Below are 23,035 nucleotides of genomic sequence, written 5' to 3' on the forward strand. Positions count from 1 at the left end.
AAAGTTTAATTTAATAATAGTCATATAAAAAAGCCTGGGCACAGGGTGGCACATTTTGTCACTTTACAAGCATAAAGTTAAATGTATTTTATAGAGATTATAAGTGATTAACCAACACAAAGTATTAGGGGTGGGCAATATTATATCATAGAAAATATATCGTGACACAGAAATATCGTGATATTAAAAATCCATATCGTGATAATAGGGCTGTTCTGTCCTAAAAGTAGTCTAATATTTACTGTGAAGCTTTAGGTGTATTTATTGTAGAATTGTTTTAGTTTGCAGTTTATATGCATGCACTAAATATTCTGCAATATTATTTGCTGCATTATATTATTTTATGCTATATTATTTATTTTGCCACGTTATGATTGTTATACTCTTATACTATATTTCTGAAATGAATTAATACCCAGAAATATTGTGATGTTACTTTAGAGCCATATCGACCACCCCTACAAAGTAGCACATCATTGTGAAGTGAAATAAAAACGATACATTGATTAAAAAACGTTATAAATTTTAAAAAAAATTCAATTGAAATCTGTGACGTGCAAAAGTATTCAGCCCCCTTTACTCTGAACCCCTGAACTAAATAAAATCCAGTGCAGGCAACTGCCTTCAGAAGTCACTGAATAAGTTAATAGAGGCCTGCAGCTGTGTGTAATTTTGTCTCAGTGTAAACAAACATTATCAGCTGTTCTGGGAAGGCCTCAGTGATGTGTTAGAGAACACTTCACAATTATGCAATGCTTTGTGTTGGTTTACCACTTAAAATTTCAGGTTCAAGGGGTATGAATACTTTTGCAAGCCACTGTACATGGGATTTTTTTTTTCTTTTTAGTGCAATGAAATATTTGTGCAACTGGATTAAATAGTATTTCGTTTCCAAAGATTTTAATTCACAAATTCGACAACAACTATAAACTAAACTACCCATAAGGACCAATTGGACAGTTGAACACGTATCATTTTATACATGTTTATATCATATAATTGCTAATATTATAATATTATATAAAGTATCTTCTTCTAAATTGTCCAAAAAAAAAAAAAAAAATTGTTTTAGTATTTTAGTACCATTTTGGCTAAAGTTTGGACAAATCTCTTATAGTTCAATGTATTTTTTCTTTTTATGAGTTTTTTTGTTTTAACTTAAATTTTTAAGTTAAATTACATGTAATTTTCCCCAGGTGCCCAAGCTTCTGTATACGACTGTACTACAAGCAAAAAAATAAAATAAAGAGTAAAAAAAAAAAAAAGATTAAAAACAGTTTAAAAAAAAAAAGATTATTAAAATCCCTGGCTGTTGGTGTTTGGATTCTCCACAGCTGCAGGTTGGTCTATAGTCCTGCTGGTGCACCTACCTTCCCCACAGGGACATTTTTAACATCCTCCACGAACACGACCTCTCGCAGAGGCCACTGCTCCTCGTTCACTTTCTCCTCCTCTTTAGGCGCCGGAGTGGAGCGCCTCCGCTCTGCAGCACAGCGAACAGCACGTTAAATACTATACATATCACACAACAGCATAGAAAACAGCTCTATTCGTACAGGATTAGCTTTACCTGGAGACATAGAGTAGTTTCCCTACAGGAAACATGTAAAATATGTAACTAATTTGCACTTGAAGATGGCTGTAACTACTCGATTTATACACTGCTGTAATCTCTAAAACTACGATGAAAACAAACCTAACCAAGTAATAGGGTAGGGATGAGTAATAATGCCCCAAGATAATACCACAATTTTCAGGGTACATTTGCAATACTATTCTCAGCAATATTATAAAATCTTAAAAGTATTTCTCATTGATTTAAATACAGCTTAAGCAAAATAACATTTAAAGCGCTAAAGTTGGGGAAACGGAGCCAAATGCAGTCCACAGAATTTAATTGGCCCTCTGCATTATTTTGAAAAACATGTTCGAAAAACAAATCATCATCATGTTTTAGAAGGGGCGTAACAAAGCAATTTGCATCGTATAAACATTTAATTCCATGTTCTGTTCACGAAATGTTATGCAGTTGAATTGCATGAATACCAGAGGTTGCAATCCTGCTATTACAGCAGGCCAAAGAGCCAGTGGGCGTAAGCAAAAGGGACACAGGATACATGTTCATGAAGTTGTTTGCACAAATTACCCATACAGTGACCTCACCAGATCTATTCTTACTGGTTTCGGTCTCTTTCAGAATGAGACGTTTAAGGGCTCTGCCACTTTTACGCAAAAACAAACTGTTGCTGGCCACTCCAGAGCATGCTAACTTGTGCTAAATTGCTAAACACAACAAGCTACATATCAATTTACATCTCCCTCATCTGCTGACTTGCCACAGACAAGCAGGTATAGATCCCTCACTCAGATGAAGTCTACTAGCTAATTCTGCTAATTCTGTTTTCAACCAAAATAAACAGAATAGAGGATGGATGGACCAAAAAGAAACTGAGATGGATTTTTTTTTTTTTTTTTTTTTTTTTTTGAGCTTTTGGTCTTGACTGTCTCTATAAAAGGTGCAGAATGGAAATACAAAAGCACACAAAAAGTGAGTTTTGCCTAATATTAATATTAATTTTTAAAGCTTCACGGTTGGATGGAAATAAAGAAATAAAAAATAGCATGTCCACCTCTCCCTCATAAAACTAATACAGTCCTAATAGGATTAACGAGAGGTTTATTATAACCAAACTTGGAGATTTGGAAGGAAGACTCAACTTAATCAATTTCCTATAAACCTGGTGTAGAAACGAACAAACCCTCAGAAAAAGAAATCACACTTACCTTGGAAAACACTGAGGCAGACTGAATTACTAATCAAAACCTGAGCTATTCTTATCCTGTCTTCAGTCACACTGGTTAATAAAGTCACGTATAAAAGAGAGTGAAGCGTAAAAAACTGGCACAGATATAATTGGTGTGAAATTAAAGGCATGTGGAGTAGAGCCAGGGTCAGTGTTAGTAGGGCAGGATACATCTCAGAGTCCTACAGGGACCTGTGTTCAATTTACCCTGCCTATAGATACTGAATTACACTGTTAAATTAAATCATTTTTAAGAAAAATAGTCTTCATGCAGAAACATGGTTTTTTTAAACCATGTTAACACTTTAAAGTATTAATTTAATACGTCCGATAAGGCTGGGGTAATGATCTGGACATTTGAAGGGGATTTAAATCCCACATTTAGCGTTTTTTATCGTTTTGAAGCTAAGATAGCAGAAATAATCGTTGATTAAATCAACTATTGACATCTTTTTGGGTTAAAAGCCATAAAATCTGAAGTGGGAGGTATTATTGTCAGCAGTGCTGAAAAAAATAAGATCTATGAGGGGTATATAAGAGTTAAAGGTAACTTTGGCAGTGGTATAAAAAATCATTTTGGGCTCCCCTGATAGTTTTTAGACGATTTTCCTTTATAAATCATTGGTTTTGATCAGCAAATATTTCAGTTAAATATATCTTATATCAGAAGAACACAGTGATATTTGAGAAGTGAAATGAAGTTTATAAGATTTACAGAAAGTGTGCAAATAATAATTATTTAAACTAAATTACTATTACCCAGGTGCATAAATTTGGGCACTCTTGTAATTTTCTTGATTTAAAAAAAATGCTTTAGCACAAATTTTTAGAACACAAACTAGTTTGGTATAAGTTCATTGACCCTTGACCTCTACCTACACAGGTAAATCCTAAGAATTATGAGAAAGGGTTAAGGAAGCCAATTGCAAGTTTTGCTCCTCTTTTCTCATCTTCTCTGAAGAGCGACAACATGGGAGCCTTAAAACAAAACTCTAATTAAAACAAATTAGCTGAAAAAAAAGATTGTTCAACATCATGGTTTAGAAGAAGGATTTTAGAGATCTCAGCTATCAGTTTCCACTGTAAAGAACATAGTGAGGAAATGGAAGAACCACAGACACAGTTGAGAAAAATCTCAGATAAGCAGAGAAAAAGGATGGTGAGAACAGTCATAGTCAACAGACCACAGACCTCCAAACCAGCTCCAAACACCTACATCATTTTACTGCAGATGGAGTCAATGTGCATCGTTCACAACTCACTAATCTGTGCACTTTACACAAGGAGAGGCTGTATGAGAGAGTAATTAATGCAGAAAAAGCTTTTTCTGCACACACAGACTCTTATTAGAAGCTATAGGAAGCGTTTAGAGGCTGTTATTTCTGCAAAAAGAGGATCTACTAAATACTGTAATTTTTCTGCCTAATTTAGTTTGTTAAAGAACTATTGCACACTTTCTGTAAATCCTATAAACTTCATTTCACTTCTCAATATATATCACAGCTAGACCCTGTATTAGACACTCTACAGCAGCACACAGGGGCAGCATTAGCATTGCTGTAGTAGACAGAGAGGACACCGAAAACGCAGTACGTACTGTAGGGCAGTGAGGCACTGCTGGCAATAGAGGAGGTATCGCTGCATGTGGAGGCAGGTGAAGGGGGCGGGCCCATCTCAGTTTTAACTAGTTCAGGTTTGCTCTCAGTCCTGTAAACAGAAACACAAACAAGGGGGATTAAGATGCATAAACAAAAACGAATAAATACATTTTAAATGAAAAGAATAATCTATTCTGGCTAAAAATTAACTATTAAAATGAACCTTTAACCTTTTATTAACTTTTTTGTATTGTGGATGTGTGTGCATGTTGGTATATGTTCTGTTAGACATTAAAGGAGCTGTATACGATTTCAAGCGACAAAACATTGTTGAATAATTCAATAATGTATAAATAAAATCATTTATGATTTTTTTATTTTTAGTTTTTTTTTTTTACCCAGAATGTGGTCTGTTTATGTTGCAAAAAAATATATTTTAAAAGAAGAGTGTAAATATTAAGACAAACGTCTCGCCCAATGTCCAAATCAAGAGGGGTGTGTTCGTTTTTTTTGTTGTTAAACAAAAAGTAACTCTCCAAAATCATACACAGCATCTTTAAACCCTTTATTTAAAAAAGCACCTTTAAACTCTTCAAAAATAATTTACAGCACCTTTAATCCCTTCAAAATCCCACACAGCACCTTTAAACCCTTCAAAAATAATTTAAAAGCACCTTCAATCCATTCAAAATCATATACAACACCTTTAAATCCTTAAAGAAACATTTACAGCACCTTTAATCCCTTTAAAATGCCATGCAGCACTATTAAACCCTTCACAAATCATATACAGCCCCTTTAAACCCTTCAAAAAATCCTTTACAGCACCTTTAAAACCTCTACAATCACACACAGCATCTTTAAACCCCTTACACTCTTCCTGAAAGTACTGAAACTAAATGAGCATATTCTTTAGAGAGCACGTAGATTTAGCTTACTTGATCTCCTGGGCCTTAGTGCTCTTCTCCATGCTCTTCAGGCTCTCCGGAGAACGCAGCTGGAACCGGCAGCTGTCGTTCATGTTCCACACAGACTCCAGTAGAACACCCACTTTGGGGACTCCGGCACTGACCGAGAAGGCCACAGCGCCGGCGTGGTACAGAGGGTTATTCCTCAAACACACCTACAGCATTAACAGGAGCGAAAACACGTCACATGTTAATTGAAAGACGTGATAGGACATGTCCCAATTTCCATCTCAACCTTAAACACATTATTTGGCAACGTCATTGAAGTATACACTTCATATAAGACATTGGTATAATTGGGACAGACACCACAGTATCTGTTCAGCAAATCAGTTCGCGAAACTTTTCACTGTCATAATTCACTAACCTCTTTTTTTCACCTAGCTATTTAGGATTAGTAGGAACTAACAAGTATAAAAAGTCACTTTGTCTTTTGCAAAAATACAATACAATGTCAACATATGGGGTCAGTCATTTATGTTAACATTTAAATCTATACTTGCGATTTGCGATCAGAAGAACCCAATTAGTCCAAAAACTACATTTTTAGCTTTCTACAGTAAGCACAAAATAGATTCAGATGTAAAACTGGATGGAAACGTTTATCTGGCTCATGTTTCTGTCTGAACTGGCTGTAGAAACTTTTGACTGGGATTCCCACCATCTGATTCACAATCAGTTGAGTGCAATGTTGTCATGTGACCTCTAGATCATGCAGGCAATGTCTCCATATGAGGTCAAAGGGCCAAGGCTTAAATATCATGATGCAGAGAAGCAGAAATATAATGTCTGCATATGAAGAAGCAGCATTTCAACAGGATAAGAATGATGAGGTTGGTTGGTTGGTTGGTTGAGTTTAACGCCACATCAGCTCGTCAGCTATTTCGTGGCAGGATAGGTATTGTTTTTTCACAAGGTTCTATGATCTCGTCCTTAGATGTGGACTCTTAGGTTGGTAACAGTTAAAAAGGTCAGTACTTTGTTTGCATTGTCTTTGTTGAAAATGTCCACTAGTGTATCTGACAGGCAGATTTTTTGTTTTGTAGATAAGTATTTTGGGCATTCGGTAAATATATGTTTTATAGTAATAGTTCGTTGGCACACATCACAATGTGGGGGTCTTTCGCCCTTCAGTAAAAAGGAGTGCGTCAGTCTGGTGTGGCCAATGCGGCATCTTGAGTAAATGACTTGATCCCATCTATTGTCTACATACGTGTTGGTGACATGATCAATTTTGGGATTGAGCTCGTATAAGAATGATGAGAAATACGTGAATCGATTTGTTGCTTGTGTCTAAACCTCAACTACACAGAAAACGACTGGTCACTCTGTCGCGTGAATATTGTAGTTTTTACCTGAGTGCCCACTGTGATGTTGGGGATGGAGGCGATTCCTGCGCTGGACTTTGGCTTCTTGTTCTTGGCTCTGGCCTTTTCAAGCATTTTTTTCCGTTGACTAAAAGGCACGACGCCCCTGTACATAATAAAAAAAACGTTAATATACACATATATATAGAAACTTAAAGTAAAGATGGAAAAACTAAATTAGAAATAAGAGAAAAAAATGTAAAGTAGGAAAGAACAAGCAGTTTCTAGGCTGTTGCTAAGTGGTTGCTCTGGGACTCCATGGTGGTAGATGCTATGGTGATAATTGCTATATAGTGTCACCGCACACGTGAAAGCCCCCCAAGCGCAAGAGTAATATACGCACCACCAGTAGAGGCTGCTGTCGAGCTGGGCGCAGGTGTAGAGAGAGCAGCAGTGCAGGGAGACGATCCGTTCCCCCTGAAGCTCCGGAAACGTCTGAGCACCGTGCTCCAGTTTACACGCCACCGAACTCAGCGTTTCATCCACCCACGTCGCCACCTACAACACACACACACACACACACACACACACACACACAGGTCAGATTCCCTATATAATTAGAAGAGATGGTAGATAAGCAAAAGTGCTTGTTTTTAGCTGAAAATCAATAATTTAGACTTTATATGGATAAGAATTTAACTATAAGGTGCACTGGATAATAAAGCACATTAGTAAGGAACAAGGGGTGTAACCATGTTTTCCTTCTAATTCAGCAGGACTCTGCTGGGGGGTGGTAGGGGGTTAACAAAGTTAAGTAAAAGAGTGCTGGATGATAATCTACACAGACTTCTCTCCTGAAAACTGATTATTTGGGTGATTAAAGAGCTTTCTTTAATATACAGTAAGATTAGATTTACAGATCTCCACTAAGGCTGGGTGCAGCAGCATTAGCATTAGCAGCCATATAGACGTAACTATAGCCACTAGCGCACTAACTGCCCGACAGTGCTACTCTGAGGATCCCTGAGTGTGCCGGGTAATCCAGGTGATATTAGCTAGCGGTTCATCCCATGTAGCTTGTTTTAACACGCTAAAAACTACAAGGACTACAGTCCAAAGAGATAGCACTAAGTGGATAATGCTAATATTGCTCCAGTCTGGGTGCTGGAGAACTAAACTGAAACTCCTGTATAACTCTGTACTTCAGCAGAGTGACTTTACTACTCCTTAATACCTGACTGATAGAATTCATACATAAGGAACAACAGATTATAAGAAGCTCTGATCATTTTTGGGAAAATTAAAGGGCTTTAAGTGTGAAAAATACAGTAAATGTGCCCAAAATGACCAACTTCAGCTCTTTATAGCAGCACTACAGAAGAGGCAGACTGACCTTGTTGGTCTCAGTAGCCACAGTGGCCCGAATACTGTTGGCAGACAACAGGGTGATCTTCTCGTTGGCCAAGCCAAGGAAGGACACGCGAGGGTGGTGGATGGAAGGATTCTGAGGAAATAGGACATGTGCGTTAGTTCCCATAGCAACAAATTAGCCATATAAACGCTATCTTTAGCAGGAGAAGTGCATGTATAGTCACGGTCATGCAAAAAACAGCTAAGTTACAGAGTAAACCAACAAAAAATGTTTATATACAGTACCATATTGTAGATCAATACTAAACTTATCCAAACTATGAAGAAAAAACAGAATATGTTTTATATTTTAGATCTTTCCAGGTAGCTTCTTTTGCTTAGATTAGACAGTTTCGAACATCTCTGCTGGATTTTCTCAGTCAGCTTCATGAGTTAGTCACCTGGAATTCAGGCTAATTTCAGTTAACAGCTGTGCTGAACTCATCAAGAGTTAATTACTTGAATTTCTTGTCTCTTAATAAAGTGTTTGAGAGCATCAGTTGTAAAGTAGTGAAGAGGTAGAGTTACAGGTATACAGTGAATAGTGAATATTTGAGTAATATCCTAATGCTCCAGATTATGAGAAGCAAAAACTACTCAACTAAATAAAGAAAAAAATGTCAGTCAATCAGAAACATTTCAAGAACCATAAAAAAAAAAACATCAAAAGCTTAATGATGAAACTGGCACTCATCAGGACCTTTTCTCTTTTCTTTTATTCAGATTTTATAAATATGAGTGTAATAACTTCTCAACTAAGTAAAGAAAAAACGATGCAACGATGAAACCCACTGGAAAGACCATCAAAAACATCAACAAGATGAAACTGGCACTCATCAGGACCGGATCAGGAAAGGAAGAGCAGGAGTTTCCAGATAAGAGCGTCTAAATGCTTCTTCACAGAGTAGTTTAGATTGTTTATCACTTTTTAAGTTACTACATGATTCCTTGTGTTCCTTAATAGACTGGATTACTTCATTATTCATTTACTATGTAAAAAAAAAAAAAATACTGAATGAGACGGTGTATCCAAACTTTTGACTGGTACTGTATGTAAAGAACTAGTACATTAACACATTAACATGACATTTTTTGCTACTTCTGGTGTAACCCGATGCCGTGGTGAACAGATTCATAGTGAGATTCTTACTTGTGCGTTTCTGTACGGTTCTGGTTCGCTCCACTTCCACTGGTAGAGTTCACCCTTAGAGCTGATCGCCACAAGCTCTGAAAACATGGCTGCGATGCTGACGAACCTAGTTCCATCCTTTAGGAGCATACAGAAAAAGGAATAAGCAACAAAAGAGGAGTATATAAAAAAAAAAAACTATTAACAGGCACAAAATAAATGTATTTTGGTTTTTCATTACTATGAGGAATATAATTAACATTTCATTTTGTTTGGTGTCGGCCAAAAATTTGGCCATAATATACATCAGCTTCTTGATTGTAACCAAAAATTGTCAAGACCAACAAATTTAATTTAAATTCAAAAATTTTAATAAACCTATGATAAAAAATTTAAATGTATCTCAATTTTATATGTTAAATGATGATTCAGTGGAGCAATAAATCTTAGCAATCTAAAATATATTGCATACATAAATACAAATTTACATTTCCAACATAAATTATTTTCTGCATTTCAAACCATTCAGAAGATTTTATTTCTCAAAGCATTAATGTGTTCTTAATTATTAAAAGAATTATTCAGATTAAGGTCATAATGCATGTAGCAAAACTAAAAACCATCTTCAAAACAGTGCATTATGATGAATACACCCTTAATGATTTAAGAAGGTAAATAAAAAAAAAAATACGTTTGCACAAAAAAGGTATCTTTATACATTTTTCTTAAGAACACCACTGCTAAGGTAAACTTTTGACTAAAGTGGCACCGCTGAGGTAAACGTATGACTAAAATAACACAGGAAAATACATGACTAAAATAAAACTTCTGAACTACCGTAAATGTGTAATTAGAATGGTACAAATGTGTTATATTTATGACTAAAATTGCACTTACTGGGTATGACCGTACAAACGCATTTCTTTATTTCAAACCATTTAGGTCAGTATATTTCTCAAAGCATTCAAGTACTCTTAATTATTAAAAGATTAATTCAGAATAATTACTTTGCAAATAGAGGTCATAAAGTATGTAGCTAAAGCACCACCCCTTCAAAACAATACTTTATGATTAATCAAAGGATTATTGCATTCAAAATTACATAAGGAGCTAAATATATGACTAATTATAAGGATACCTTATTGTTCTGTTTAAGAGTAACACTTCTGAGGTAAATCTAGGACTAAATTAGCATTACTGATGTAAATTTCTGATTAGAATAGCACTATTAAGATAAATTAGTGACTAAAGTGGCACCGATTAGGTAAATGTACAACTAAAACAGCACTACTGAGTAAAATCTATGACTAGAATAGCACTATGCCACTGCTGAGGTACATTTATGTTTAGAATAGCACCACTGAGGTGAACCCATAATTAGAACAGCACTACTAAGGTAAAGGTAAAAATAAAATAAAACAGCATGAATGAGCTAAGCTTATGATTAAAATAGCACTGCTAAGGCTAGGTATGTCTAAAACAGCACTACGGAGGTAAATATGATTGAAATGGCAGTGCAATAGTAGAATAACTAATGAGGTAAATGTATGTTTAGAATAGCACAAATGAGGTAAATATATGACTAATAGCACTACTGAGGTAACCTTTTGGTTAGAGTAATACTTCTGAGGCAATTCTGTGACTAGGATTGCACTACTGAGATAGATTTATGACTAAACTTGCAGTTCTGGGGTAAATGTTCGATTACAGTACCCGATTTGTGCAAATTTAGTCATAAACGAACCACAATTGTGAAATGTTCCAGAAACTTTCCAGAAGATTTTATTTTTCAAAGCATTAAATGTACTTTTACTCGTATGATAAATCTATTTGGACTGTGATTTAATCTAACACACATAGGTACACAGCCAACACCACCCACAAAACGATGCATTGTGATAAATAAAAGCATTATTCCGTACACAATTCTATAAGGAGGTAAATATATGACTGATCATAAGGATACCGAGGTAAATTTCTGATTAGAATAGCACTATTGAGGTAAATATGTGACTAAAGTGGCACTGCTTATACAAATGTGTAACTAAAGCATTTTTACACCCTTAACATTTTCATAATTAGACAGAAATTTGCATAAATCCCTGAAAAACTCCCCACCTTATCGGGCCACCACTGCAGCTCCTCCCCCAGAGAGACGGGGCTCTGCAGGGGGACGCTCTTCTTGTCCACGCTGGGCTCTCCCTCCCGGCTGGTGGAGCCTCGCTCGGCGTCGAAGGAGGCGCCGTCCAGCCACCTCCTCTCGCGCAGCCTCAGCACGGACTCACGCTCGCGCAGCAGCTCGGAGTCACGCTCTAAAGGCAGAAGGAGAACTGGTATGCAATAGGGTCACACCAGTGGGATACACGTAAGCCACTCTCTGGGAAAGACCCTCGGAATGAGTCAGATTCATAACTAAACCAATCATCACAATTAATAATCTGATTAATATCTACAGAAGACACGTAATAAAAATCAGAAGTACTCAAAAAATAGTCACTTCACACTTCCGTTTTTTACAGGGAACCTCAAAAACAGCCAGTTCAGGCAGCTAGGGGTAATTTATTATAGAAAATATACTAATATAATGGTATAAAAGACCGTGGTTAACAGTCTCGGCTGCAGGGGATCGTATTAAAGTGGGAGGTGGGGGATCTGATCTGATTGGCTGGGATCGTGGCTGTGCAGTGAAGGCTAGTGGGGGTGTTTTTAGACTGGCTGCAGGGTCTCGGACCCACCGCACTGAACCACAGCAGTACAGCAGGGCCTTTCTCAGAGGGCTCATTATGGGGGGAAATGTCTGTGACCATGCAGCAGGGTGGGGGACAAACACACACACACACATATATATACACACACACAACCATGAATTACCAACATCAAGACATGGAGGGTATTTTACAAAGCAAGATCACAAAGCCACAAAGTTGATTCTGTACAATAGGTACCACTACTGAAGTAAATATAGTCTTAGAATAGGACTACGGAGGTAAATGTATGAATAAAATGCCTGTACTAAGGTAAAAACCATGACTAGAACAGCACAACAGAGGCAAATGTATGGTTAGAATAAAACTTCTAAAGTAAATGTGTGACTAGAAAAGAACTACTGAGGTAAACCTATAATTAAACTAGCACTACTAACGTAAAAGTTAATGTGTGACTACAAAAGAACTATGCAGGTAAACCTATGATTAGACCATCACTCCTTAGACAAATCTGACTAGACAAACTATGATTAAACTAGCACTACTAAAGTAAATGTGTGACTAAAAGTGCATGGCTGAGGTAAATTCAATATTCGAATAGCACTTGCAAGGTACATTTTTGGCAGTCATCTGTAGTTTTATAACTGATTAGAATAGCATTACTGAGGTAAACTCATGATTTGAATAGTACTGCTGAGGTAAATTCAAGATTAGAACAGCACTGCTAGGGTAAATAAAATAGCATGACTGAGTACCACTTCTGAGGTAAATTACTAAAATAGCACTAATGTACATGCGTTAGTAGAATAACTACTGAGGTAAATTTGTTTCGAATTGCATTACTGCGGTAAATATGACTAAAATAGTATACTGATACTCTTCTGAGGTAAGTCTGTGACCAGAACAGCACTACTGAGGTAAATGTCTGATTAGAATAGCACTATTAAGGTAAAATTATGACCAGAATAGCACTTGTTGGGTAGTGCAATTCTTAAGTGGCACTGCTTAGGTAAATGTTCAACTAAAACAGCACTGCTGAGGAAAATATGTGATTAGAATAGCACTGCTAAGGTAAATGCATGACGAAAATACTACTACTGGTGGAAATTTCAGAGCTCTGTTCACCAGAGGAAGCTGTTAATATAATTTTATTTGACCAATAATTTTTAATTTAGTCACATCAATCAACTTTAGATTTCTACTGGACCCTGTTAACTTTTGAACTGAAGTAATCTTGCTGTAAAATAACCCTCCTTTCACATATTTCAAGCTCATTTTCATGAAGGTTTCTAACTTATTCAAACGAATATTTGGCTTTTTCTCTTTACGAGCAAGTTATACCACAAATACAGAAACAGACAGGATGCTGGAGAAGGTCCTGCATTTGGAAATCAGCAGTTTATACTGACTTCATGAGGAAGAAGCAGCAAAACGACCCATTAAACAGGACTTTCTCCAGCTTTTACTGGCTTACAGGCACAACCAGGGACCACCACCAACGTTTAGGCACGTATCCACCTAAAGCTATTCTATAAATTTTATCCATCATGGGCTTCACATCTTTCATTTGATTAACATAGCAGTCGCCCAAATAGACCGTGTGTAAAAGTACCCTGGTTGTAGCCGTTAGCCATTAGCACACCCATGCTTTTGTCCATTACCTCTTGAGGAGCCGAGGCGAGACAGGGACGAGCGACGGAAGGAGGGGTAGCCGAAGTAGCTGATGTCCTCTGAGAACATGGCATCGGCGTCGATGATGACGCTGGGGTGTGCAGAGTGGATGTCTGCGTCCAACAAAGACATCAGGTCTTCTGTAGAGGAAACACATGAATTAAGATTCTCAGATACATAAGCAATATCTCCCTCTTGTAAAGAACGTTTAGCCTGCTAAACGTGAGCGAGCGAGTTTGGAAATAGTCTTCATTTAAAATCAAAAACAACAAAAAGTGGGCGACGTTTCTCACAATATAGTCTTCACTGATGAGGCTTGCCTAAAATAACACTGCTGTGGTACATTTAAGATTAAAATAACACTTCTGAGGCAAATCTGTGACTAAGACAGCACTACTAAGCGAAAATTATGACTAGAATCACGACTAGAAACACGACATGTGTTACTAAGTAAAATTTATGACTAGTGCTTTTAGTCGCACATTTACCCCAGTAGTTATATTATACTCAGGTAAATACATGATTAAAATAGAACTGCTGAGGTAAATTCACAACTAAAATTACACTGTGGAGGTAAACTTATGCTTAAAATAAAACTTCTGAGGAAAAAAATAAATAAACATGTGACTAAGACAACACTACCTCAGTAGTAGTATTCTAGTTAGGAATTTCACTTAGTAAAGGTGTTACTAGAATATCACTACTCAGAAATAAACGTATGGCTAAAACAGAACTCCTGAGGTAAACGTAGGACTAAAATAGATCTGCTGTAATCATGAGGCAAACTTATGATTAAAACACTTCTGAGAAAAATACATAGCACTACTAGATTTATGTCTAGATTAGCACAAACATAGTAAACGTGACTAAAACAGCACTGCTGAGGTATATTTATGTTATGCAAATTAGCCAATCCACACTAAAACAAAAATGTACAGCTTTTATATGTCAGTGCACAGTATCTTGTTCCCCCCATTCAACCACAAGCTTCAAAGCATAAAAGAATGGTGAAATGTGGATAAAAGTAAGGAGCAGGGCAGGATGGAGAAAGCTGTGTGGGAAGCACCTCCTGGTAAGTAAGACTCGCTGGCTGTGTCGTCTCCGTCGTCTCCGTCCTCGTCGTCACGGCTCAGCAGGTTGTTCACGGCCAGGTTCACATCCAGGTTTGTGCGCTGGAGTTCTCGGATGATCACACTCCTGGACTTTCCCTGGAGAACCACTTGAGCCTGAGTGAGCCGATAAAATCAGAGTCAGAACAGTTTCTACACACAGTAATCCTGCAACTGTGACTTGAGTCCAAACAGCTAAAGTATGGGTACGTGTGTGTGTGTGCTGCTGCCCATCTACAGGTGTCTGTCTGTCTGTCTGCATATCTGTGTCTACCTCTGCCTGTTTGCCTCTCTTCGCCTGGATATCTGCCTGTCTCTCTGTCTGCCACTGCCTGTCTGCATCTGCATCTGTCCTTCTGTCTGTGCTCATGTCTGTGTCTGTCTGTCTCGCTCTCCTTTAGGCTGTCTCGCCCCCTCTCTCTGGCTGTCTAGCTTTTCATCTGGCAGTCTAGCCCCCTCTCTCTCTGGCTGTCTAGCTCTCGGTCTGGCTGTCTCACCCTCCATCTAGCTGTCTCACTCCCTTTCTCTCACTGCCTCACTCTCGGTCTAGCTGTCTCGCCCTCTCTCTGGCTGTCTTGTGCTCCATCTAGCGGTCTCACCCAATCTCTCTGGATGTCTGTGCCCACATTCTCTGGCTGTCCAGCTCTCTGTCTTGCAGTCTCATTCCCATTTATCTGGCTGTCTAACCCCCTCTTTCTCTGGCCATCTTGTCCCCTTTCTCTGGTTGCCTCACTCTCCGTCTAGCTGTCTCACCCCCTCTCTCTGGCTGTCTCGCTCACCATCTCCTTTCTTTGGCCGTCTCACCTATCTCTCTGGCTGTCTATCTTTCAATATAGCTGTCTCGCACTACATCTAGCTGTCTTACCCACTCTCTCTGGCTGTCTAACTCTCCAATTTGGCTGTCTCGCACTCTGCCTGGCTGTCTCCTCCCCTCTCTCTCTGTCTGTCTCACTCCCCGCCCCCTTCTCTAGCTGTCTCGCACCCTCTCTTGTCCCCTTCTCTCTGGCTGTTTCCCTCTCCATCAGGCAGTCTACTTCCCTCTCTCCGTCTCGCTCACTCTCTGTCTTGCTGTCTCACCCCCGCCCCCTTCTCTTGCTGTCCCACCCCCTCTCTCTGGCTGTCTAGCTCTCCGTCTGGCTGTCTAGCTCCCTTTCTTTTGATGCCTCACCACCTCTCTCAGGCTGTCTTGCTCTTAGTCTAGCTGTCTCGCTCTCTCTCTCTCTCTGGCGGTCTTGATTTCATGTTTGTCAGAGTGCAGTGCAGTATTTTAATGTTTTTACAGAACTCAGGTCTTGAGTCATTAACAGCAGCAGATCAGCAGGTAAAGCAGGGGGTACAGGTGTGGGGGGTATACAGGTGTGGGGGGTACCTGAGAGATGAGCTCCTCGGGGATGACGGATGCGGGGATGACCGGTTGCGGTTGGCTGCCCAGCAGGCCGGATCCCCGGTCTCTGCCAGTGCGGATGACGCGGGTCTGCCTGCGGGAGTCCCGGGCCGCGGTGCTGGAGCGTCCTGACGAGCCTCCGCCCCCTCCCCCACCTCCTCCGCTCCCGCCTCCTCCTCCACTGCCTCCACCTGTTCCTCCACCTCCACTCCCCCCTCCTCCACCACTGCCTCCTCCACTCACTCCTGAACTCCAGCGGCTCCTGAGGAGATAAACACAGACAGGAGGACACAGTTAGAGACTGTGATCCATACCGGAAACGACACTCCCGTCCTAAACGCTCCAAAATTACTTCTTTGCATAAAGGTATGTATACATTTAAACACAGATTTAATTTATAAAGTGCTCATTTTAATATAGATAATAAACAAGTAAATATTCACACTAAATTTGCTGAGACTGGATGCCCAAACAACCTTTCGAGATCAATATATCTGCGTCTCACTCTGTGGGTCTGTCTGTCTGTCTGTCTCCAACTCGGTCTGCATGTCTCTCTTTTACTTGTCTGTCTCTTTCTCCTGCTCTCTCACTCTGTTTGTGAATCTCTCTCACTCAGTCTGTCTGTCTGTCTCACTCCATCTTTTTCTCTCTCTCACTTTGTCTGTCTGTTTGCCTCCCTGTCTGACTGCCTTTCAGTCTCACTGTGTGTCTCTCCTTCCCTCTCTGTCCGTCTGTCAGTCTCTCCCTCCATCTGTCTCTTAGTCGGTCCATCTCACTCTGTGTCTCTCTTTCTCTGACACACTGCCTCTCTCTCCTTCCATCCCTGTCTATCTGTCATCTATCTTCATGTCTGTTGTCAGTCTCTCCCTCCGTCTGCCTCTCACTCTGTCTCTCTTCCAGTCTCTCTCCCTCTCTTCCTCTTTATATTTGTCTGTTTCTCCCTCCCCTTGTCTCCCTCTCTTTCTCTCCAATTGTGTCTCCCCTTTTATCTATTCATCTGTCTCTCCCTCTATGTATCCTACTGTCGCTCCCTGACCCTGTCTCTCCCTCCTTCTGACTGTCTGTCTCTCAGTATGTCCGTCTCCCCATCTGTATCTCTCTCCTTCTCTCACTCCTTCCCTTACTCCTCCTGTCTCTCTCCCTCCATCTGCCTGTCTCTACCTTTGTCTGTGTCTCTCACTCTGTCTCTCTTCTTCCCTTCCTCTTTATATCTGTCTGTTTCTCCCTCCCCCTCTCCCTCTCCAACTGTGTCTCCCTCCCCCTTTATCTATCAGTCTTTCTCTCCCTCTATCTTTCCGTCTGTCGCTTCCTCACCCAGTCTCTTCCCCTCCGTCTGCCTGTCTGTATCTCTCACTGTCTCTATCTTTCACTGTTTATCTCTTCTCCCCTTCCTCTTCATATCTGTGTTTCTCCCTCCCCCGTGTCCCTCTCTCTCTCCAACTATGTCTGACTGCCCCTTTATCTATCCATCTGTCTGTCTGTCTTTCCCTCTATCTATCCGTCTGTCTCACTCTATCGGACTGTCACTTCCTCACCCAGTCTCTCACTTAGTCATAATTCAGCACTTTACTGAACTTATATTACTCCTGCTGCACCTTTCTCCCATTTTTCCAACTCTTTAAAACCCTGTATATATGTTATATTAAACGGTGGGAAATATAATTAGCTGGGCTTTGGTAGAGAATTATAGAAACAGGAAAAGTTTGGCACGGCTGAATCATACCCTGTCTCACTACTAGAGGATACGATCCCCCTGCCAATAACTTACCCAAGGGTGTTGCCTGCCAGTCGGCCCAAAGTGTCAGAACCAGACAGGAACCAGGGCGGATCACTAGTCCTACCTGGCCTGGAGGTCCTTCCTGTCCCTGAGCCACTGCTCAACTTTGAACTGGAAACAAAAAACCGGAGATTACAGTTACACACCTATAGTCCCAGCATGGGACTACTGAGTAGAGCCTGGAGATCCAGGCACAGAAGCCAATTGGGCCATTAAATTTCTCTCTGTCTGAAATAGCGGGTGGAATTATGGTTATTAAGGGGCTGTCTAGCTTGGCAAATGGCAACACCCTTGGATAAAAAACTAACAGTAAACATATAAAACCATTTCCATTCATAAAGGCTGCTGCTTTGGTCCCCTTCCCTTCAATTATGTGTGTTTATAATGGTTGTTTAAATGTGTACATGTGTATTCTTAATTTTTCCTCCCCAATGGATTCAATAAGGGCATTTCACCTTGAAAAATGTCAATTTAATAGGAGCTGTTTCCTAAACTGGCTTGGGATTAATACAGGAGAGTTTAACAAATAAAAACTGCTAAAGTACAACCAACAAAACAAGCTTTACAACTTTAAACTACATCTTTAAACAATACCTCTTTCTACACAAGTTAGAATAGGTCTATGGAAATCACCCTCACATAAAGAGATCTCCCAGCTCTATTCTTACCAGTTTCTGTTTCTTTTAAAATGGGCTATTTAAGGGTTCTGTCACCACCTTTATGCAAATAAGCTGTTGCTGGCCACGCCCATGTGTGCGTTGAGCATTTACAACACGTTAGTGTTTGCTTGCGCTAAATGACAATACACAAACAAGCTACTTCAAAATATTTAAAAGTTACATCTCCTTGTTGTGACTTTCCACAGACCTTAGGTACAGATCCCCCCTCAAACAAAGTCTGCTGGCTAATCCTGCTGTGTACAATCTGGGGTTCTTAAACAAAATAACCAAAATGGACAATATTTCTTTAACTGATCTAGTGGGTGGGGCTCTGATGGGGGTTAACAGGTAAAGGGTGGGGCTAGGGTGGTTTTATGCAGATTTCTTATTGTGACACTCTTCCAGCTGACTCACAGCGTGTTTATAGGGGCAGTCGAGATCCCAGTCCCAAATACAAAATAATGCAAAAAATTAGTTTTGCATATTGTGTCCCCTTTAGATTATGCACAGACTAAACATTAATTAGTGAAGCCCTAATTTTCTAACTTTGTAAAACAAAATGAACTAATTAACAGAGATAAGTGTACAAAATTCCTATTCGTCACTAAAATCGAAACCTTGGTGTACTTACTACACTGAGGCAGTGACTGGAGGACATAACCTACTCACACACATGCACTATATGGCTGATGTGTGATTATATTTCTGGGAAAAAAAAAAGGAGATTTTGCCTTTTATACAAGCTGGATAATTGTCCGACAATTGTTTGTTACACTATGCATTTCATATATCTCTGAAGGTTGCTCTGATCCTGAGCTATAAAGCCTAGAATATAGTGGGTTAGCCGCTATGCTAAAAGCCACAGTTGCTGGCCTCAGGAGGATTGGAGAGGGTTAGCAATCCCCCATGCTAATAGTTTTTTTCTGAGCTGGATTACTCGCTGGTAGTTGATAGCAGATGGCTGGATGGCAGCACATTTATCAATCACATGGACTAGCCTCTTTGTCGATTCCCGATCCAGCCAATTAGATTGGTGCATCCCTTTTAAAGACTGAAGTGTATTAAATACACTTTAAAAATGATAAACTGCACCTCATACATGCCTCTAAACCCTTGAAACAGTTGGGTTAATGTAGAATTAACATGTTAACAAGAAGCTGAATACACACATTTTAGCATTATGCTCAGAAGGTCCATCAGTACACTGCTAAATAAACCGAGATGGAATAGCTACAGCAAAATCCCACAAAGCCTCTGAGCCATTAGGCTCTAAAACAGACTCGTTTGCTGTAGAAAATTCAGCTTATTTCATCACATCTCTCAGCAAAGCACACGCTCTGCAGGAATAACACCGCTAGCATTTTTCTGCCATTTTTCATCTTCTCACGAACGGTGAGCAGAGTTAATTTGAAATAAAGTGGGGGCAGAAAGCAGCGCACGGTATAAATAAATAGAGATGGGCTTTCTAAATGCAGCACGAGAAAAAAAAAAAAACACGACAAGACAAGACAAGACAGAAGAGCTAGAGACAGCATATCTGTGTGAGGAGAACCGGCCAAAATCAGGATGAATCTGATCCAATCCTGGAACTAATCCATCCTGAAACGGAGCTCTGACTGATGTCAGTGTCGTGCAGATGTTAGAGGAGCTTCAGGTCTAAGCTGGGTTTTGTTCTTAGAGAAATAAACAGGGGTTTTAAAAACGATTATATACAAAAGTTGATGCAAAACCCTGGATACATTTTCATCCCAAATGTCTCAGGATCCTCAGAACTAGGAGGATGTTAATGAGTCAAACTACAAAGTAATGATTATTTATTAGAATTAGAATAGCACTACTGAGGTAAGTTGTACAATAAAATAGCACTGTTCAGTGGGATTTATTATTAGAATGACCATACTAAAGGGACAATTTATAAGAACAGCAGTACGGAGGTAAATTCTTAATTGTAGTAGCACTACTAAGGTAAATGCACTGCTGAAGTAATTTTTCAATAGGAACAGCACTACTGAGGGAAATTTTCAATTTCAATAGACATACTAAGGTAAATGCATGAACTTCTGAAGTACTTTTTTAAATAAACAGCACTACTGTGGTAAAAATGTGATTAGAGCTTCACTGCTCAGGTATTTTTTTGATTAGAATAGCATAACTTGAGTCAATTCCTGAGAAAAAATTAAATGATGAGGTAACTTGTCAAGTGTAATAGCACAACTAAAGTTAATGTATGATTTAAAAAAAAATCGACCTACTAAGGTGCTTTTTCATTTAGAACAGCACTTACAGACAGGACTTACGAATCAAAAAATACTGCTGAGGTACATTTACCATTTGAAGAGAAATACTGAGGTAAATTTACTATAAGAAAAGCACTACTGAGGTAAAATTGTGATTAGAACATAATTTTCCAATCAGAATAGCATTACTGAGGTAAATTCTTGACCAGAATTGCACTGATGAAGTAAATGTATGACAAAAGGTCAATGCTGAGGTAAATGTACAATTAAAATAGCACTGCTTAGGTGGATTTTTTATTGGAACAATACTGCTGAGGTACATTTTCGATTAGAAGAGCAATAATTATATTAGAACAGCACTGCTAATGGAAACTTTCCATCAAAATAGCAATGATGAGGTGGATAGTGTTGAAAGAAAACATTGATATATTGAAGTATAGCGATATGTTACTATGTTTTTTCTAAAATCTGACTTTAAAAGATAGAATACCAATAAAAAGATACAATAAATAGAATATTAAAATAGTAAACTGCTTCTGTATTATAATACATATCATATTGCAGATCCTCTGCCATTGCACAGCCCTACTGATGCAGATAACAGGAAAAAAAAAACTGTTTTATTGGCCTATAGAACACAATCACTCTGTGAGGATGCTAGCTGGGTTTCTTTCTGTATATTAGAACAGAATTTAAGTAGGGATAAAAGTAAAAATGTGTCAGTAGTGTACGATCTCTACTTAAGTAATGCAATTTCTTGGATTGAATCTAATAGATAAACAAATAAAAAGTTTATTCTACATGCAAAAATGCAGCCATCGGCACCTCGCCTCACCAAATCAGCCCAAATAACACTAAAACTCTCCTTTTCCTTCATTCATATGAAAATAAATATGGTTAAAATCTCACCCATCATTTCCATCCGGCTTCCCCAACTCCAATCGATCCGGCTGGACAGCAAAGCTTATCCTGCAGATCCGTCCGTCCTGAAACAGAGGGCGGGGTCAAATCCACACATTTCAAAGCCAATTTAGCCAATCAAAAGTGGGCAGTGAAGGCTGGTTTTAAATCATACCTCTAGCAGAAACCCAGCATGGTTTGGTCCAACCACACACTGCTTTAGTGTGGCCTGCTCCAACAAGTTTAGCTGTGGATGACTGAAATACAGAGAGGACGATATTAAAGACTGCATTAAACATTAAGAGATAAAAAAAAAAAAACACTGGCAAAAGGAAGGAAGCATGATGATGCATTCGTTAGTACTTAATGTAAATGAGAAATAACCAATAATAAACTGGTGATCATTTCCTGTTACCAAAACGGACCCTAACCTTGTTTGCAATAAACTTTATAGGAATAAACTACTTCTAATTCATTGAATAAAAGTTACATGTTTAAAACAAAAATAATAATTAGAAGCCAAAGAACACGTCTTGATATATATGGAGGGCGTTGTATATTAAGAATTCCAATGCTGAATTAAATGTATGATTAAAATAGCACTGCTGAGGTGGATTTTAATTGGAAAAATGACAGCAGAGGTACATTTTCGATTAGAAGAGCAATACTGAGGTAAATGTATACATTAAACGATAAACACCACTGACAAAAGGAAGAAAGCATCATGATGCCATTGTTAGTACTCAATGTAAATGAGAAATAATTAAATGATAAACTGGTGTAAATATCATTTTTTGTTACTAAATTGAACCCCAACCATCTTATATTCAATAAGCTTTTTTTTGTTGTTGAAATAAAGTTGAAATAAATAAATACATTTATTTAAAGTCAAAGAACACTTCTTAATAATTATGGAGGGCACTGTACATTATCAGAATAGCACTACTGAGGTAAAATTTTGATTAGAACATCACTGTTGAGGTCAATTTCCAATGAGAACAGCTTTACTGAGGTAAATTCCTCACCAAAACTGCACATATAAGGTAAATCTATGAGAAAAATTACAATGCTGAATTAAATTTACGATTAAAATAGCACTGCTGAGGTGGATTTATGATTGGAACAACACTGCCGGGGTACATTTTCGATTAGAAGAGCAATGCTGAGGTAAATGTATACATTAAACGATAAACACCACTGACAAAAGGAAGGAAGCATGATGATGCATTCGTTAGTACTCAACGTAAATAAAACAATTTTTTTTTTTGATAAACTAGTGTAAGGATCATTTCCTGTTACTGAATTGAACCCAAACCTTGTTTGCAAAAAGCTTATCTTTTTTAAAAGTTAAAAAAATAAATAAGTAAATTTATTAAA

General features: G+C 38.6%; 1 protein-coding gene across 7 annotated transcripts in view; it reads right to left on the reverse strand.

Annotated features, from left to right (window-relative positions):
• The window catches only part of ubr5 (ubiquitin protein ligase E3 component n-recognin 5), an 88,159-nt gene that overhangs the window by 43,672 nt on the left and 21,452 nt on the right, over nucleotides 1-23,035 (reverse strand). For 3 of the 7 annotated variants that reach the window (XM_049467552.1, XM_022666408.2, XM_049467550.1), the window contains exons 3-16: nucleotides 21,834-21,915; nucleotides 21,668-21,744; nucleotides 17,854-17,973; nucleotides 16,071-16,347; nucleotides 14,659-14,818; nucleotides 13,583-13,732; nucleotides 11,335-11,546; nucleotides 9,238-9,354; nucleotides 8,071-8,181; nucleotides 7,081-7,235; nucleotides 6,726-6,843; nucleotides 5,341-5,525; nucleotides 4,402-4,511; nucleotides 1,371-1,483 (exon numbers count right to left, since the gene is read on the reverse strand). In XM_049467552.1, the coding sequence (XP_049323509.1) occupies nucleotides 1,371-1,483; nucleotides 4,402-4,511; nucleotides 5,341-5,525; nucleotides 6,726-6,843; nucleotides 7,081-7,235; nucleotides 8,071-8,181; nucleotides 9,238-9,354; nucleotides 11,335-11,546; nucleotides 13,583-13,732; nucleotides 14,659-14,818; nucleotides 16,071-16,347; nucleotides 17,854-17,973; nucleotides 21,668-21,744; nucleotides 21,834-21,915 (1,987 nt within the window). The remainder of the gene's footprint in view (nucleotides 1-1,370; nucleotides 1,484-4,401; nucleotides 4,512-5,340; nucleotides 5,526-6,725; nucleotides 6,844-7,080; nucleotides 7,236-8,070; nucleotides 8,182-9,237; nucleotides 9,355-11,334; nucleotides 11,547-13,582; nucleotides 13,733-14,658; nucleotides 14,819-16,070; nucleotides 16,348-17,853; nucleotides 17,974-21,667; nucleotides 21,745-21,833; nucleotides 21,916-23,035) is intronic. The other 4 variants (XM_022666413.2, XM_022666409.2, XM_049467551.1 and 1 more) reach the window with 3 other exon arrangements.

This window comes from Astyanax mexicanus, chromosome 1 (assembly GCF_023375975.1).
Source record: "Astyanax mexicanus isolate ESR-SI-001 chromosome 1, AstMex3_surface, whole genome shotgun sequence".
Classification (NCBI taxonomy): Eukaryota; Metazoa; Chordata; class Actinopteri; order Characiformes; family Acestrorhamphidae; genus Astyanax; species Astyanax mexicanus.